Raw genomic sequence first — 18,114 nt, 5'->3', positions numbered from 1 at the left:
GGGTGCGTTTCATAAAGAATCGTAAGTCTAAAACATAAGACTAAAGTTAGGACTGGAATAAGATTGCACTTAGGAGCGTTTCAAGAAACTATCCTAACTCTTGTACTTAGGAATAGTCCTAACTTTACACTTAAGACAAAATCTTCCTAATGGAGATAAAAATAATCACTTGTGTCTTATCACTTGTAGAATGACTGATAATTAAGCAGACACAAAATATATTAATGGTGTATATTGACATTTATTCATTAATATTTCTTATCTGTTATGTTACTTCATATCATTCATGTTACAATGAAGATCTAAGGATTCTAATAATTGTTTGAGCTTGTTTTAAAATTATTGTTAAAGTGCATATGGCAGACATGATTCTTGAAAATATGTTTCATATTTTACTTAAAAAAAAAACAATTAAATAAATTTAGGAAATAAATCTGAATTTTGAGTGAATTGTTGTAGGATAATGCGCCTTCTGAGTTCAAATGCGCAGGAATGTAATAACTAAGGTTGGTAGGCCTAAGTAATTTATTACAAAACATTTGAATGATTAACCCTGCATTATTTTACTTTAGCATAAGAAAAATAATATATTATTTCTATCAAAATAATCAGTTGAATTATATTATGCGTAGAAGTTATTTTTATGACGTCATTTGGTTTATTGACGTCATATCTGACTTTATACAATGTGTTATCCTTCCATTTTTTATGCTGTGCATAATTATATCATGTAGATCTAATAATGCACTTGATTGCCTTATCTGTTTTTAGGGGAATAATGTGAAGCATGTTTGAATTTTATGTAAATTTAAAAAAAATACTGAATCTTGAAAATAAAAAAAAGACAATTAAGTCCGGCAGTCATATCAGTCACAAAGTCATTCATATACTATGAGTGGTGCTGATGTTCTTTTACTAATAAAACCTATCATTACACTGACTGGTTAGCAAAAAAGAACATGTTTATTTTAACAAAAGTTTTATTTACCTTAAAAGTATTTAATTAAGTCATATACACATAACCAAAACTTATCATAATTCATATTAAATCTGTGTAATAATTACATTGACAAAAATTTATTTAATATTACAGGTACTTCACTAAATATGCCTTCCATTTTTATGTATATATCTATATCAGACAATAAAACAAGAGCTGAAATGTTTTTTAAGCACTTGTTTTTGTATTTAAGACTTAAGACAAAAGTTAGGCGTGCCCTGGGGCACCCATAGGAATAGTCCTAAGTTTAGTCTTAAAATTGTACTTAGGACTTTTCTTGAAACGCAGTTTTATCACAGTTTTGCACTTACGACTAAAATCGGTCCTAAGATTCTTTATGAAACGCACCCCAGAAGCGCACTGATTGTCACGGTCATGGTTGGCTCGCATCTCATTTGATAAAGGAAGTTGTATGACTTAAAAGAATATTGCATTAATTGAAATCAAAACTTCAAAAGAACAAATTATTGGTGAAATTATTTTAAAGAAGCTACTGTGAGCATTATAAACAAATATGTACTGACTTCCTGAAGTCATTAATTCTATAAAATTTGCAGGGATGTCAATACTTTTAATAATTAAAACTGAAACTAATGTTAAAATGATAAAAAATAATAATATAAAAATTACCAGTAATATTTCCTCTATTCCAACACCATTTTCTTCTTCATCATTCTGTTGTCACATGTTACTAAAATATTTGGCTTCAAACTTTTGAAAGTACAGTCGACTCCACTTATAACGAACTCGCTTATAACGAATTATCGTTAATAGCGAACTAAATCTGATATCCCCGGCAGATTCCTTCTTTGTTTTATATTAAATCACATCGCTTAATACGTACTCGCTTATAGCGAATTTTGGGCTATAACGAACCATTTTTCAAGGCCCCAAATGACGGAAAACATTTAAATTTCTTCGGTTATAATAAACTGTAAGTATTGAAATATCGCGATTAACACTATCCGATAATTAAACAATCGAATGATTGCACAGGTTAGTTATGGCTTCAGGGAATAAAGATTTTGAAAAATGTTCTCACAACATAATTTCCTACTTGTTACGGAAGATTTGTATTTCACACCCTCAGTTGATTGATGTAAATGCCCGATAATTGCCAAGTAATCGGCTGTTTGTGTTTGCAATATTAACCAAACGATAATAAACAAATAGCAAAAGAAAACAAATGGTAAGAACTTTATAGACAATACATGAATTAATTTATGTACCATGTACATACTGTATTGCTCAATAAAATGCCCTGCATTAAATAACTGCAGTAAAATACCGGTTACACAGGTAACCAGTGAAGAGTATGGCTTTTTCACGGCAAATTTTCCCCATCCAAACAAGTCAGAAAGTTGTTGCTACTTCGCTTTTAACGAACTTCGGATATAACGACAATATTTTAATGTCCCATTGAGTTCGTTATAACAGGAGTCGACTGTAGAAGAAAAAATCAAATATGCAATCATGTCATGCATTTCATTACATATTCAGTTTTATTTCTAAAATGGAATGATCAAAATGTATAGTTTATTATTAAGAATTAAGAATAAGGTTTCTATTTTCCCTTCATATTTTAAAACAGGTTTCCTGGAAATTTATTAAAAGTCTTTTCAGTACACTGAGTTTATAAAATTCATAATTATATGAAAAATTGAAAATATTAAAAACTGTAATTAAATTATAACTTACCATTTATATGTTACATTATTGGCTGCTAATTTCCCTCCATTTTTTTTTCAGCATGTCTAAATAACAAAGTTTGATACATCTAATGCGCCATTATTTAATTTTATATGTTTAAGTTTCACAATTAATTTCCGAAAAAAAATCTATATAAATGTAGCTTAGGTAGTTGAATTCTGAAATCTCTTTATCTATATAGTTATCAAAACTCATTTATGTATTAATATATAATTGTAAGTTGAATTATTTGAATGAAAACCACAACATAAGCCTCCAATCTTTCTAAAGAAAATGACCATGCTGGAAACAATTTTCAAGGTGTGATATTTGTTCTGGATTTTAAACTTATGCCAATCTGTTGTAACTTCTCTATTTTCATCTGCTAGATAGCCCAGTTTAACATAAAGTATTTTGAAATACTATATAATGTTCCACTTGAAGGTTATTTGTTTATATAAACTGAAAGCTGACCTTAGAAATATGAGATTCTGTGCAGATTGTGAGATGATGGATCAAAACTTAAAATCTTGTACATTACTTATTGCTGACCAATTTATGCATTAAATTTAAAATTGTTTGTCATAAGTAATATAAAAACAAACAATTACTAGTAACAATTATCAATTTTATAGATAACAATAATCATGTTGAGCTAAATAATCAACATAATTTCAAAAAAAAAATTGATAAAGTAAATCTAAATGAAAAGAATTTTTATGCCCCCGGGCATATAGTGATTGAACCGTCCGTCCGTCCGTCTGTCCGGCTGTCTGTACGAGGTTAACCTAGAACGGCAAGTTGAAGTTTTCTTAAGTTCTACCTGTACCAATGGCTTCTAAGTTTACACACTTACTAATCAATACAAAGTACACGATCTGGGCAAGTTTCATAACTCCGGCTTTCATATTTACCAAGTTATTGCCCTTTTCAGCACTTAGAAAATGAATAATGGTTAACCTAAAACGGCAAGTTGGAAATATCTTAAGTTCTATCTATACTAATGGCTTTATAATTTCCACACTTACTTATCAATACAAAGCACATGATATTGCCAAGTTATATAACTGTGTCATCCATATTTCCCAGTTATTTCCCTTTTTTCACTTTGAAAATAGAGCCTTGTCTGGTTAACCTATTTCGGCAAGTTGGATTTATCTTAAATTTCTCATAATTGCTTAATTTCTTTACTGATATCTTTCATATTTAGTAGGTGGATACCTTTGATGGTCCTCTAATTTTTTTTAGAGTAAGCGGTCTCTAGGGTCAAGGTCAAGGTCACTGGTTTAAAAAATAAATATAAACCTTTTTGCTCATACAGCCTTTATCTTTTAGTTAATGTCTTAGTTTAATACAAACACCTCTTTCTTTGGGTGTAGTATGGGGTCATTTGGGTCAAGGTCAATGTTACCAATTTCAAGGTCACCAATGTTAAAAATAGATTTTTACATTTTTACAGGTGTATTGACCTTATTCTATAGACATATGTTATTTATAATTGATAGAAACATAAACTTTGATGGAGTTAGTGGTCAGTTGGGTCAAGGTCACCAGTGCTAAAAATAGATTATTACACATTTGCTCATACAGCATTTATTAAGTGACAGATATATTTTATATTTGGTAGGAAGATAACTTGCATAGTATTCATCCTTTTGATTAGGGTAGGGATCAGTGGGTCATGGTCACTTGTGCTAAAAATAGATTCTTACACTTTTGCCCATACAGCTTTTATTTATTGACAGATGTATTTCATATTTGGTAGGAAGATAACTTACATGGTATTCTTCTTTTGGATACAGTTAGGGGTCAGTTTTGTCAAGGTCACCAGTGCTCAAAATAAATTTTTACACTTTTGTCCATACAGCCTTTATTTAATGACAGATGTATTTTGTATTTGGTAGGAAGATAACTTGCATGAAGTTGAATATTTTTCAACTTCACAAGTCAGAGCAATGACTTGACAACTTATATTTTTCACAATTACAAAATGCCATGACTTTGTCAAGCTATAAAACTTGTGTTTACAATTTTTTGGTGATTTTTCTGTCCATAACTGAGTGAATGGGTAAACATTTATGAAGTATTGCTACTGACAAGAATCTGAGCCGGGGGCATTTGTGTTTAACAAACACATTCTTGTTGTTAAATGGAGTTTACCAAAAATCAACTTAAACTTTCTAGAAATAGACATCATAATATATTTTCTTCTGAATTGAAAATTCAATTTTGTCTGAACAGCAATGTTAAACTGTATTATTTGTGTATTGCAATATTTATTTCTAATATCTTTAACTAAGAAAAGTCAGAATTTTTTTTAACTTTGAAATATCTGGGTAGATTTTGCTTATATTTCTCAGTCAGTAAAATCTGTGTCAAAATATTTTCAAAGTGCAAATATTCCTGCCTCAACCCTGATTTACCAATTATGAAGACAATGTCAGGGTAGAAAAAGCTTGAATTCCCATGGGAGATTTATTGAAAAGTCAGTGTCCTAATGTCTATTTCACCCTGATTTTACCAATTCTGGTTCAAAACAGGCTTGAATCAGTCCTGTTCGTAGCTCACCTTGCACATAGTGAAGGTGAGCTTTTAGGATGGCCAAACATTTGCGGGACCGTTGTTCGGCGTCAGTCCACATTTTATTCAAACGACATCTTCTATTATACCACTTGGACAATGTTAATGAAACTTGGCAGGAATACTCTTTGTATGAAGCTCTATCAAGATTGTTCAAAGAATGCCATTCTATGCTAAACTATGGTTGCTATGCCAACTAAAAGAAAAACTGAAAAGTTCTTATACTTTAAAATGGAAGGGGCTAGAGCTTAGATATTTCTAACAAGGCATTTGCTTGTTTGTTTCTACAAAGTATATTCAAATAATGGTCTAGAGTTGAAAATTGGTCTCTGTTTTGGGGGTTAAAGGGTTTTTTCATTGCAAGGTTATGTAGACTTCCTTTGTAGGCATAAAATGAGATAGTGTATCTTGTATTTTTTGTCTCAATAGACATTGTTATGAAGATTTTTCTATTAGAAAGATGTGAAAGTTGTTGAATGTGAGAATGTTAATTCAAAAACAGAGTCAATCAGAATAGCACAAATTTGAGAGCTATAGTGAAATTGATTTCCCCATTCAATAATGGATTCTTCCATTGGTCATAACTAGTAGATGACCCTTATTGATTTTGGGGTCACCCGGTCAAAGGTCAAGGTCTCAGGGTCTTTGAATGGTAGTATGATTTCAGCTCATTATCTTGAGAGATAATTATCACAAAGTCTTCATATTTCAAATAGTGATTGGTCATAACAAGCAGATGATCTGTATTCCTTTTTAGGTCACTAGATCAAAGGTCAAGGTCACAGGGGCCTTAAGTGTCAGAATGGTTTCCTCATATTATCTTGATGACCTTTTATCACAAAGTCTTCATATTTCACATACTGATTGGTCATTGGTAATAACTAGTAAGTGACCCTAATGATTTTGGGGTCACTGGGTCAAAGGTCAAGGTCACAGGGTTCTTGAATGTTAGCATGGTTTCCGCTCATTATCTTGAAAGCTATTTATCACAGTCTTCATTTATCTAACTGTAACTACTAGATGACCCCTATTGATTTTAGATCACTAGTTCAAAAGTCTAGGTCACAGGGGCCTTAAATGTCTCATTATCTTGAAAACTATCACTAAGTCTTTATTATTTTTCATTTTTCCATAATTGAACACTTCCATGTACCCATTAATGGCAAGTTTTTATAACAAAATTACCAATTATGTGAGTCAAGGGCTTCTGAAATCGCCTCCGTGGTCGAGGGGTTAGAGTCGATGACTTCTTATCCAGTTTCCTCTCTGGTGTGGGTTTGATCCCCGGGAGATGTTTTGGTAGTTTAGGGGGGAGGAAGGTTATCTAGTTCTGGTGTAACTCTCCAGGAACGATGGTTAGGAAACTACCTGCCTAAATAACTGTAATACTGTTGGGGAAAAGGTGTAAAATGAAACAAACAAACAAGAGCTTGAATAGGTGGCATATGTGTCGTTCGACATTTCTTGTTTTTAAACATGTGCATTGCGGAAAGCATTATAATGGAATTTCTAGATTTATAACTGCAAAATGTAATGTAATATCTTCTTGTTATAAGTTTCTTTTATTTGTAATAATTAACTATTTGATATGGTTGTTAATTGAAATACTTTGAGTTAATTACATGTATATAATAATATTGGATAATATTTTAAATTACAGTATCTCCAAAAATACTAAAAGATGATCTTCGATTTACTGGTTCAACGGGAGACGCAATAAATATTGAAATCCCAATTTACAGCAATCCTGTACTTGACACTATAGAAATTACAAGATATGATGGTCAGTCTATTTCTAGTGATATGTATACTGTTATGGATGATTCTGTAGAGACACAATTTTATGGAAAAGATATCACACTGCAAGGAAATGTAATCTATCTCATGTTGAATGATACAAGAGAAGAAGATTTCGGAAATTATTCATTCAAAATCACAAATGCTCTTGATACAACACAGGCGTTTGTTCATGTGATAGCAGAAGGTAAGCAAGAATAAATTGATTTATAACATAAGTACTTGCTGCAATATTTTGAGTGAACTAAATACTTTTTAGCTCGACTTTTTTTAAAAAAAAAGCAGAGGTATTGTTATAGTCGATTGACGATGCCGTTGCCGTCCACAAACTTGTACCTGGATCATCACTTTTTAGCTCACCAGAGTCGAAGGCTCAGGGTGAGCTACAAGTATCAAAGGGGGATGCTCCGTCGTCATGCGTCAACAATTGTCTTCTTCTCTGAAACTACTGGGCAGATTTACTTCAAATTTGGTATGTAGCATCCTTGTGACAGTCACACTTGAATTTGCTCATGTCATTCCAATTGGCCCCTTTTAGGGGTCAGCAGAGCTAAAAATAGAAAAACCTTTAAACATCTTCTTCTACAGAACTAATGGATGGATGATCACCAAACTTTGTCTGTAGCATTCTTTGGTAGTCTTTTATCAAGTTTGCTCATATTAATTTGATTGGCCCCTTTTAGGGGTCTCTAGGGCTAAAAATAGAAAAAACCTTTAAACATCTTCTACAGAACTAATTGATGGATGGTCACCAAACTTTGTCTGTAGCATTCTTGGGTAGTCTTTTATCAAGTTTGCTCATATGAATTTGATTGGCCCCTTTTAGGGGTCTCTAGGGCTAAAAATAGAAAAACCTTTAAACATCTTCTTCTACAGAACTAATTGATGGATGATCACCAAACTTTGTCTGTAGCATTGTTTGGTAGTCTTTTATGAAGTTCACATTAATTTGAGGTCGTTGACTTCAAACCACTTGCCCCTCACCGCTGTGGGTTCGAATCCCGACAAGGACTTTCGATTCTTTCATGTGGGGAAGCTATCCAGCTAGCTTATGGAACGTCGGTGGTTCTACTCAGGTGCCCGTTCGTGCCTGAAATAATGCACGGAAGGGCACCTGAGGTCTTCCTCCACCAGTAAAGCTGGAACGTCGCGATATGACCTATACTGTGTCGATGTGACGTAAAACCCAAAACAAACAAACAAAACATTAATTTGATTGGCCCCTTTTAGGGGTCTCTAGGGCTAAAAATAGAAAAACTTTTAAATGTCTTCTTCTACAGCACCAATTGGTGGATGATCACCAAACTTTGTCTGTAGCATTATTAGGTAGTCTTTTATCAAGTTTGCTCATATTAATTTGATTGGCCCCTTGAAGGGGTCAGCACAGCTAAAAATAGAAAAACCTTTAGACATCTTCTACAGAACTAATTGATGGATGATCACCAAACTTTGTCTGTAGCATTCTTAGGTAGTCTTTTATCATGTTTTGCTCATATTAATTTGATTGGCCCCTTTTAGGGGCCTCCAAAGCTAAAAATAGAAAAACCTTTGAACACCATTTTCTTCTGAAATCACCAAACTTTGTCTGTAGCACTCTTAGGTAGTCTTTTATCAAGTTTGTTCATATTTATTTGATTGGCTCCTTTTAGGGGCAGCTAAAGTTAAAATAGAAATACCTTTTAACGTCTTTTTCTACAGAAGTAATGGATGGATGATCACTAAATTTTGTCTGTAGCATTCTAAGGTAGTCTTTTATCAAGTTTGTTCATATTAATTTGATTGGCCCTTTTAAGAGGCCGCTAAAGCTAAATATAGAAAAACCTTTGAACATCATCTCCTAATGAAATATTTGATGGATGATCACCAATCTTTGTCTGTAGCATTCTTAGGTAGTCTTAAATCAAGTTTGCTCATTAGTCATATTAATTTGATTGACCCTGTTTAAGCTAAAGCTTTAATTCCACAGGTCATGGAATTCCTTCAAATTATAGTTTAAAGATATTCTATGTTCAAATTTAATATTAAAAAATATTGACAATGGATACGCAGTCTTTTTATAAATATAAAATAAACGTGTTTTGACTTCACACAAAGAAGATATGTTATGTTGTAAAATCTTCACACTATAGGAGGTCACAGTATAAATATAATGATTATAAGTGTCATTAAAAAAACTTGTGTACATATGTTATTCAATTTTTCCAAAAGAGGTTCAATTGCTTGGAGAAAGTCTTAATGTCATGACCTGTTTATGATATGTAAATATATTTCAGCACTAGAAATCGGACATCATATTCCATCATTGTCAGGTCAGTTGTAGGTCATTAACCAGGAAAAAAATAGGCCTAAAGAAACATTAAATTTGTTTCTCCTGTGCCTGACTAACAAAGATGAGTTTGTATGCTCAATTTTGTCATTGAATTTTGTTAAAAATTGTATTTTTTTCTCATTTTTTTTTCTTGAATTGGATTTAAACTTGGAAAAAGCACATTTCAATAAATTTTGGGACAGACTGTTGAACAGGAGTTTCATGTGCATAATTGAATTTTGGTATCAGTGGAACTGTTTTTGATATTTTTGAAACCATTGCAATACTTTCTTGATTTTGATGTACAGAGACTTGAAATTTAGAATGATGTACAAAGACTTGAAATTTGGACCAGGAATGTAATTTCTGACGCGAAATGAATTAAGATATCAACTGACTACTTTTGATGTTATTATTTGATATTGTTTGACCTAGTTTGTCGTTTTTTGATGTACCTGCTGGAAATTTGGACAAGGGGTTTAATTTCTGATCCTGAATTGAATTTTGATATGAACTGGCCTACTTTTGATATATTTGATATCGCTTTACCTACTTTTTGTGTCGCCTTGAAAAGGTGACATATAGGGGTTACTTTTGTCGGCGGTGTCGGCGGTGTCGGCGGCGGCGTCTGTGTCGGCGTGGTTGTCGGCGTCGTTGTCGGCGTCCCCTAAAGCTTGTCCGGAGCATAACTCAGTCACTATAAGTCTGAATGACTTCAAACTTGGTATGCATGCTTCTTTCAATAACCCGAAGTGCAGTGCACAAGGACCGGTACTCTGCAGTTCTTATTTTTTGAGTTATTGCCCTTTGTTAATTTTCATACTTTAATTTTGTCCGGGCCATTTCTCTTCAACTAAAAAAGCTATGGACTTGAAACTTCATAGGATGATAGATCTCATTATTAAGAAGTGCAGTGCACAAGAACCAGTACTCTGCACTTCCTAATTTTTGAGTTATTGCCCTTTGTTAATTTTCATACTTTTTTTTTGTCCGGGCCATTTCTCCTAATGTATAAAAGCCATGGACTTGAAACTTCATAGGATGATAGGTCTCATTAAGAAGAAGTGCAGTGCACAAGAACTGGTACTCTGCATTTCTTATTTTTTTGAGTTATTGCCCTTTGTTTATTTTCATACTTTAATTTTGTCCGGGCCATTTCTCCGAAAGTATAAAAGTTATGGACTTGAAACTTCATAGGATGATAGATCTCATTAAAAAGAAGTGCAGTGCATAAGAATTGATACTCTGCATTTCTTATTTTTGAGTTATTGCCCTTTGTTGATTTTCTTACTTTATTTTTGTCCTGGTCATTTCTCCTCAAGTATGAAAGCTATGGACTTGAAACATCATAGAATGATAGATCTTATTGATAAGAAGTGCAGTGTACAGAAACTGCTGCTCTGCACTTATTATTTTTTTAGTTATTGCCCTTTGTTATTTTTCATATTTCATTTTTGTCCTGGGCATTTCCCCTAAACTACATTGTTCACAAGGCGACACATCCGACTCGCGGAGTTCTAGTTTGTCTTTTATGTACAGACTTGAAATTTGGACTAGGGGTGTAATTTGTGTAATTTTTGATGTAGAATTCAATTTTGATACATGCTTTGCATTTGACATTTTGTGTTTTCATTCAAAAAAGTTATAAAAAAAATTGCTTAGTCAAAATGAATCCTGCTCTAGTGGTCATTTATTCTGCATTTATTCTACATAGTCTAATAGGAACAGTTGCAACATACATATTTTTAACAAAGTCTTTCCAAAATATTAGGGCAAAATATTTCAATTTATATTGTGAATCATGAAATGATGGGTTAGATGAGTGATCTAGGACCATCTTAGTGGCCCTTTTTATTATGAAGAAAAAAAAGCTAAAACAATCAGTGTTGTGAACGTATATTACTAGAGGGGCAAGTTAAAGTTAAGCTGATATATATATAACATAAATCAATGTCATTTTCATTATCCTCCTGATGATATTGTGAAACCGGTAGAGGTATAATTAAATTACATAAATTAAGCAAAGGTTTGTTATTTTAACTTTTACTGTTTATATATATATTTATATATATATATAAATATATGCAGATATATATATAATATATATATGTAGAAATGAGAGAATATATACAATATATACACACATACCACCACATCGATATAATTATTACATCGATATGCCAGTCCAATTATGGCACAGCGCCTAGCAGAACAGTCATGAAAGCATAGCCACTGCTCATCCCACCATCACAAAAATGATGGTTTCAGAACAACTACACTACACATTGAAACAAGCTCAACATTCGCATATATAGAGTTTGTTCTCTGTTATCATGTCTCACAAATCAACGATGACATTTTTATTGTCTTCTTCACTGATTGGGACCAGAGAACTATATATCTATTTCCGAAAGTCAACTGGATCCCTTAAGATCAAGGAGATCCGTAGGATACAGTGAATTTAGACAAATTTAGTACATATAAAGGTAGATAATTAAATTCAATACAGTTATACTTTCCCCACATGGGATCAGATAAAGATACAAGTGTGCAGATTATGAGATAAATTGTAATAGAAATGACATTATATATATATATATATATATATATATATATATATATATATATCCAAAATGTAAAGTTTAATCTTTATGTTGAAGATCCCTTTAACGGGTGAAACCGGTTGATATTTCTCTTCAATTATTTATTACAGTTTTGTTAATAAATAATTGCAATGTTAATTGGAAAAGGCATCACTTCATTCTTTTTTTCCCGCTATATATATATATATATATATATATATATATATATATATATATATATATATATATATATATAGATATATATAATATAAATGCATAATATTCAAAATATATAGACAAAACTAATGTGACAAGACAGACCAATGAAATTTATAAAAGGAAACGTTAAGATTTGTTCAAACATTTCTTTGTTTGCTTTTAGAAAAAGTAAAAAGTCAAGCGTTGCCCCCACCCGGCGGTGGCTCTTGTTATAAGTTTGATACAATTATTATTCCCCACCGATGGAATCGGGAGGGGGATATTGTTTTGACGCTGTCTGTCTTTCCGTCCTTCCTTCCATCCATACATCCAAATTTTGTTTCCGCACTTGTTGTCTGCAACTACGGGCAAGAATTCAATAAAACTTTACGGGAACTTTCAATAGCAAGAGGAGATGAGCATATCGTTGCCTTGTTCCAGTCAGACACTTTAACTCAGTTATGGTCCTTGATTAGTTATGCAGTATGCATATAGCGCAATAATCATTTCTGCTCTACTTCTCTGCAACTACTGGCTGGAATTCAATGAAACTTTATGGGAACCTTCAACACCAAGAGGAGATTTGCATATCGTTGCCTTGTTCCGGTCAGACACTTCAACTCAAGAGTTATGGTCCTAATTAATTAGTTATGCAGTATGCATAAAGAGCAATAATCCCTTCCGCACTATTTCTCTGCAACTACTGGCTGGAATTCAACAAAACTTTATGGGAACTTTCAATACCAAGAGGAGATGCTCATATTTTTGCCTTTTTCCAGGCAGACACTTTAACTCAGTTATGGTCCTTGATAAGTTATGCAGTATGTATATAGCGCAATAATCATTTCTGCTCTACTTCTCTGCAACTACTGGCTGGAATTCAACGAAACTTTATGGGAACCTTCAACACCAAGAGGAGATGCGCATATCGTTGCCTTGTTCTGGTCAGACACTTCAACTGAAGAGTTATGGTCCTAATTGTTTAGTTATGCAGTATGCATAAAGAGCAATAATTACCTCCGCACTACTTCTCTGCAACTACTGGCTGGAATTCAACAAAACTTTATGGGATCTTTCAATACCAAGAGGAGATGCTCATATTTTTGGCTTGTTCCGGTCAGACACTTTAACTCAGTTATGGTCCTTGATTAGTTATGCAGTATGCATATAGCGCAATTGTCATTTCCGCTGTACTTCTCTGCAACTACTGGCTGGAATTCAATGAAACTTTATGGGAACCTTCAATACCAAGAGGAGATGCGCATTTCGTTGCCTTGTTCCGGTCAGACCCTTCAACTCAAGAGTTATGGTCCTTGATTAGTTATGCAGTATGCATATAGAGCAATAATCACTTCTGTGATAATTCTCTGCAACTACTGGCTGGAATTCAACAAAACTTTACAGGATCTTTCAATAGCAAGAGGAGATGCGCATATCGTTGCTTTGTTCCGGTCAGACACTTTATCTCAGTTATGGTCCTTGATTAGTTATGCAGTATGCATACAGCACAATAATCATTTCTGCTCTACTTCTCTTCAACTACTGGCTGGAATTCAACGGAACTTTAGTGGAACTTTCAATACCAAGAGGAGATGCGCATATCGTTGCCTTGTTCCGGTCAGACACTTCAACTCAAAAGTTATGGTCCTAATTGATTAGTTATGCAGCATGCATATAGAGCAATAATCACTTCTGCACTACTTCTCTGCAACTACTGGCTGGAATTCAACAAAACTTAATGGGATCTTTCAATACCAAGAGGAGATACGCATATTGTTGCCTTGTTCCGGTCAGACACTTTAACTCAGTTATGGTCCTTGATTAGTTATGGTGTATGCATATAACGCAATAATCATTTCCGCTCTACTTCTCTGCAACTACTGGCTAGAATTCAACAAAACTTTATGGGAACCTTCAATACCAAGAGGAGATGCGCATATCGTTGCCTTGTTCCGGTCAGACACTTCAACTCAAGAGTTATGGTCCTTGATTAGTTATGCAGTATGCATATAGAGCAATAATCACTTCCGTGCTACTTCTCTGCAACTACTGGCTGGAATTCAACAAAACTTTACAGGAACTTTCAATAGCAAGAGGAGATGCGCATATCGTTGCCTTGTTCCAGTCAGACACTTCAACTCAAGAGTTATGGTCCTTGATTAGTTATTCAGTATGCATATAGAGCAATAATCACTTCCGCGCTACTTCTCTGCAACTACTGGCTGGAATTCAACAAAACTTTATGGGAACTTTCAATAGCAAGAGGAGATGCGCATATCATTGCCTTGTTCCAGTCAGACACTAACTCAGTTATGGTCCTTGATTAATTATGCAGTATGCATATAGCGCAATAATCATTTCTGCTCTACTTCTCTGCAACTACTGGCTGGAATTCAACGAAACTTTATGGGAACCTTCAACACCAAGAGGAGATGCGCATATCGTTGCCTTGTTCTGGTCAGACACTTCAACTGAAGAGTTATGGTCCTAATTGTTTAGTTATGCAGTATGCATAAAGAGCAATAATTACCTCCGCACTACTTCTCTGCAACTACTGGCTGGAATTCAACAAAACTTTATGGGATCTTTCAATACCAAGAGGAGATGCTCATATTTTTGGCTTGTTCCGGTCAGACACTTTAACTCAGTTATGGTCCTTGATTAGTTATGCAGTATGCATATAGCGCAATTGTCATTTCCGCTGTACTTCTCTGCAACTACTGGCTGGAATTCAATGAAACTTTATGGGAACCTTCAATACCAAGAGGAGATGCGCATTTCGTTGCCTTGTTCCGGTCAGACCCTTCAACTCAAGAGTTATGGTCCTTGATTAGTTATGCAGTATGCATATAGAGCAATAATCACTTCTGTGATAATTCTCTGCAACTACTGGCTGGAATTCAACAAAACTTTACAGGATCTTTCAATAGCAAGAGGAGATGCGCATATCGTTGCTTTTTTCCGGTCAGACACTTTATCTCAGTTATGGTCCTTGATTAGTTATGCAGTATGCATACAGCACAATAATCATTTCTGCTCTACTTCTCTTCAACTACTGGCTGGAATTCAACGGAACTTTAGTGGAACTTTCAATACCAAGAGGAGATGCGCATATCGTTGCCTTGTTCCGGTCAGACACTTCAACTCAAGAGTTATGGTCCTAATTGATTAGTTATGCAGCATGCATATAGAGCAATAATCACTTCTGCACTACTTCTCTGCAACTACTGGCTGGAATTCAACAAAACTTAATGGGATCTTTCAATACCAAGAGGAGATACGCATATTGTTGCCTTGTTCCGGTCAGACACTTTAACTCAGTTATGGTCCTTGATTAGTTATGGTGTATGCATATAACGCAATAATCATTTCCGCTCTACTTCTCTGCAACTACTGGCTAGAATTCAACAAAACTTTATGGGAACCTTCAATACCAAGAGGAGATGCGCATATCGTTGCCTTGTTCCGGTCAGACACTTCAACTCAAGAGTTATGGTCCTTGATTAGTTATGCAGTATGCATATAGAGCAATAATCACTTCCGCGCTACTTCTCTGCAACTACTGGCTGGAATTCAACAAAACTTTACAGGAACTTTCAATAGCAAGAGGAGATGCGCATATCGTTGCCTTGTTCCAGTCAGACACTTCAACTCAAGAGTTATGGTCCTTGATTAGTTATTCAGTATGCATATAGAGCAATAATCACTTCCGCGCTACTTCTCTGCAACTACTGGCTGGAATTCAACAAAACTTTATGGGAACTTTCAATAGCAAGAGGAGATGCGCATATCATTGCCTTGTTCCAGTCAGACACTAACTCAGTTATGGTCCTTGACTAATTATGCAGTATGCATATAGCGCAATAATCATTTCTGCTCTACTTTTCTGCAACTACTGGCTGGAATTCAACAAAACTTTATGGGAAGCTTCAACACCAGGAGGAGATGCGCATATCGTTGCCTTGTTCCGGTCAGACACTTCAACTCAAGAGTTATGGTCCTAATTGATTAGTTATGCAGTTTGCATAAAGAGCAATAATCACTTCCGCACTACTCAATAGCAAAAACTTAAAAAATCTTCTTTGAAAAAACCCAAATAGCTAGAGTTAAGATATTAAGCATGAAACATCTTTTAGTGAGTGTCTACAAAGTTTGTTCAAATAAAAGCCCTGGGGTCAAAATTTGCACTGCCCCGGGGGTCATTGATTTTCCTTATATGTGTATAGCAAAAACTTAAAAAATCTTCTTTGAAAAAACCCAAATAGCTAGAGTTAAGATATTCAGCATGAAACATCTTTTAGTGAGTGTCTACAAAGTTTCTTCAAATAAAAGACCGGGGGTCAAAATTGGCCCCGCCCCGGGGGTCATCGATTTTCTTTATATGTGTATAGAAAAAACTTAAAATCTTCTTTGAAAAAAACACAAATAGCTAGAGTTTAGATATTAAGCATGAAACATCTTCTAGTAAGTGTCTACAAAGTTTGTTCAAATAAAAGCCCTGGGGTCATAACTGGCCCGGCCACAGGGGTGTCATTGTTTTTAACTATATGTGTATATTAAAAACTTAAAAAAATCTTCTTTTAAAAAGCCCAATGAGCTAGAGCTTAGATGTTTAGCATGAAAGATCTTCTTATGGGTGTCTACCAAGTTTGTGCAAATTAAAGCCCTTGGGTTAAATTGGCCCTGCAACGTTGGGGGGGGGGGTTTGGGGCCTATATACAGGTGAGCGACCTCAGGGCTATCATGGCCCTCTTGTTTTTTTACCCATTCCAAATCCTTGCAAATTGAAGATCAAAAGTCATATTTCATATAATTTTGTGTCTGCTCAATAAAAAGGATTTTCGCGAAACTTTGCTCAAATATTCACCTCAACAACGCAATGTGCTGAACCCATGCCACCACTGTGTTGGCTAAAGGACCAGGCCACCCTTTGAAGGTCAAAGATAATGTGACCACTCTAAATCTTGTACTCATTGAAGAATATTCTTCAAACTTGGCTCTTATGTCCCTTTTTGTGCCCCCACTTTAGTGGCGGGCATTTAAATTTACCCTTATCCTTTCGTCCGTCCGTTCTCTTTTGTGTCCCACGTAACTCATTGATTTTCCTTATATGTGTATAGCAAAAACTTAGATTTTACACTGATCTGTGCGCCTAAGTGTAAGGCTGCGAAAATTTGTGCTCCTTAAATTTAATTTATTGTGCTTTAACGAATAAGTAGATTTTGCTGGAAAATTGCATAGTGTCTTATTAGTATATTAGAAATATTGTGTGTGAATAATCCTTGGATATTTCATTTCCTAATTGGATTCTGATATCAAACAATTGGATATATATATAGTTAGAAGACAATATTTTGTAAATATACATGTATGGTGATATAAATTTTAAACCTGGATATAAAATAGACAACAATGTGCTTTATACGATACAATAGAGATCAATTGTTAAAACTAGCAAAACCACCCCGAAGGCAACATGGATTAAGTAATGATACCATTCAAACTTTAAAGGATTATAATCTTTTTCAATATAGAAATTCTAAAGGTGGACAAAATAATAAAAGAAGAGAATGGGATACAAATCAAGGCATTCACCTGAATAATCTGAAAACACTTAATCAAATTATACCTACAGTTGAATCAAACAGTAAATTACAGGGGGTCGAACATAAAACCAGGAGAAAGTTGATTAAGGAAAATTTGATTCAAGTTAAACCAATTTCTAACACTACAGTCAGTGGTTCAAAATATATGTCAATATGTTTGATAAACTGCAGATCAGTTAAAAACAAAACGTTAGCCATCTATGACTTTATTATTTCCAATGACCTTGACATGTTGGTTATAACAGAGACCTGGCTTGGAGTAAAGTAGACAAAGTGTGTCTTAGTGAACTTGTGCCTGACGGTTATAAAATCTCTCATGTTCCTAGATTAAAGAGAGAAGGTGGTGGTGTTGCC

At 34.2% G+C, this 18,114-nt stretch overlaps 1 protein-coding gene across 1 annotated transcript in view; it reads left to right on the top strand.

Annotated features, from left to right (window-relative positions):
* Positions 1-7,267, top strand: part of LOC132730558 (hemicentin-1-like) — a 55,617-nt gene extending 48,350 nt beyond the window's left edge. Inside the window, exon 7 of the mRNA XM_060716516.1 lies at positions 6,930-7,267. Coding sequence (XP_060572499.1) covers positions 6,930-7,267 — 338 coding nt within the window. The remainder of the gene's footprint in view (positions 1-6,929) is intronic.
* The last annotated feature ends 10,847 nt before the right edge of the window (positions 7,268-18,114 follow it).

The sequence above is a fragment of the Ruditapes philippinarum genome, unplaced genomic scaffold, assembly GCF_026571515.1.
Source record: "Ruditapes philippinarum isolate M1 unplaced genomic scaffold, ASM2657151v2 ctg5521_1_1_1_1, whole genome shotgun sequence".
Classification (NCBI taxonomy): domain Eukaryota; kingdom Metazoa; phylum Mollusca; class Bivalvia; order Venerida; family Veneridae; genus Ruditapes; species Ruditapes philippinarum.
The sequence above is the reverse complement of the archived record's forward strand: the minus strand, read 5'-3'. Positions and strand labels throughout refer to the sequence as shown.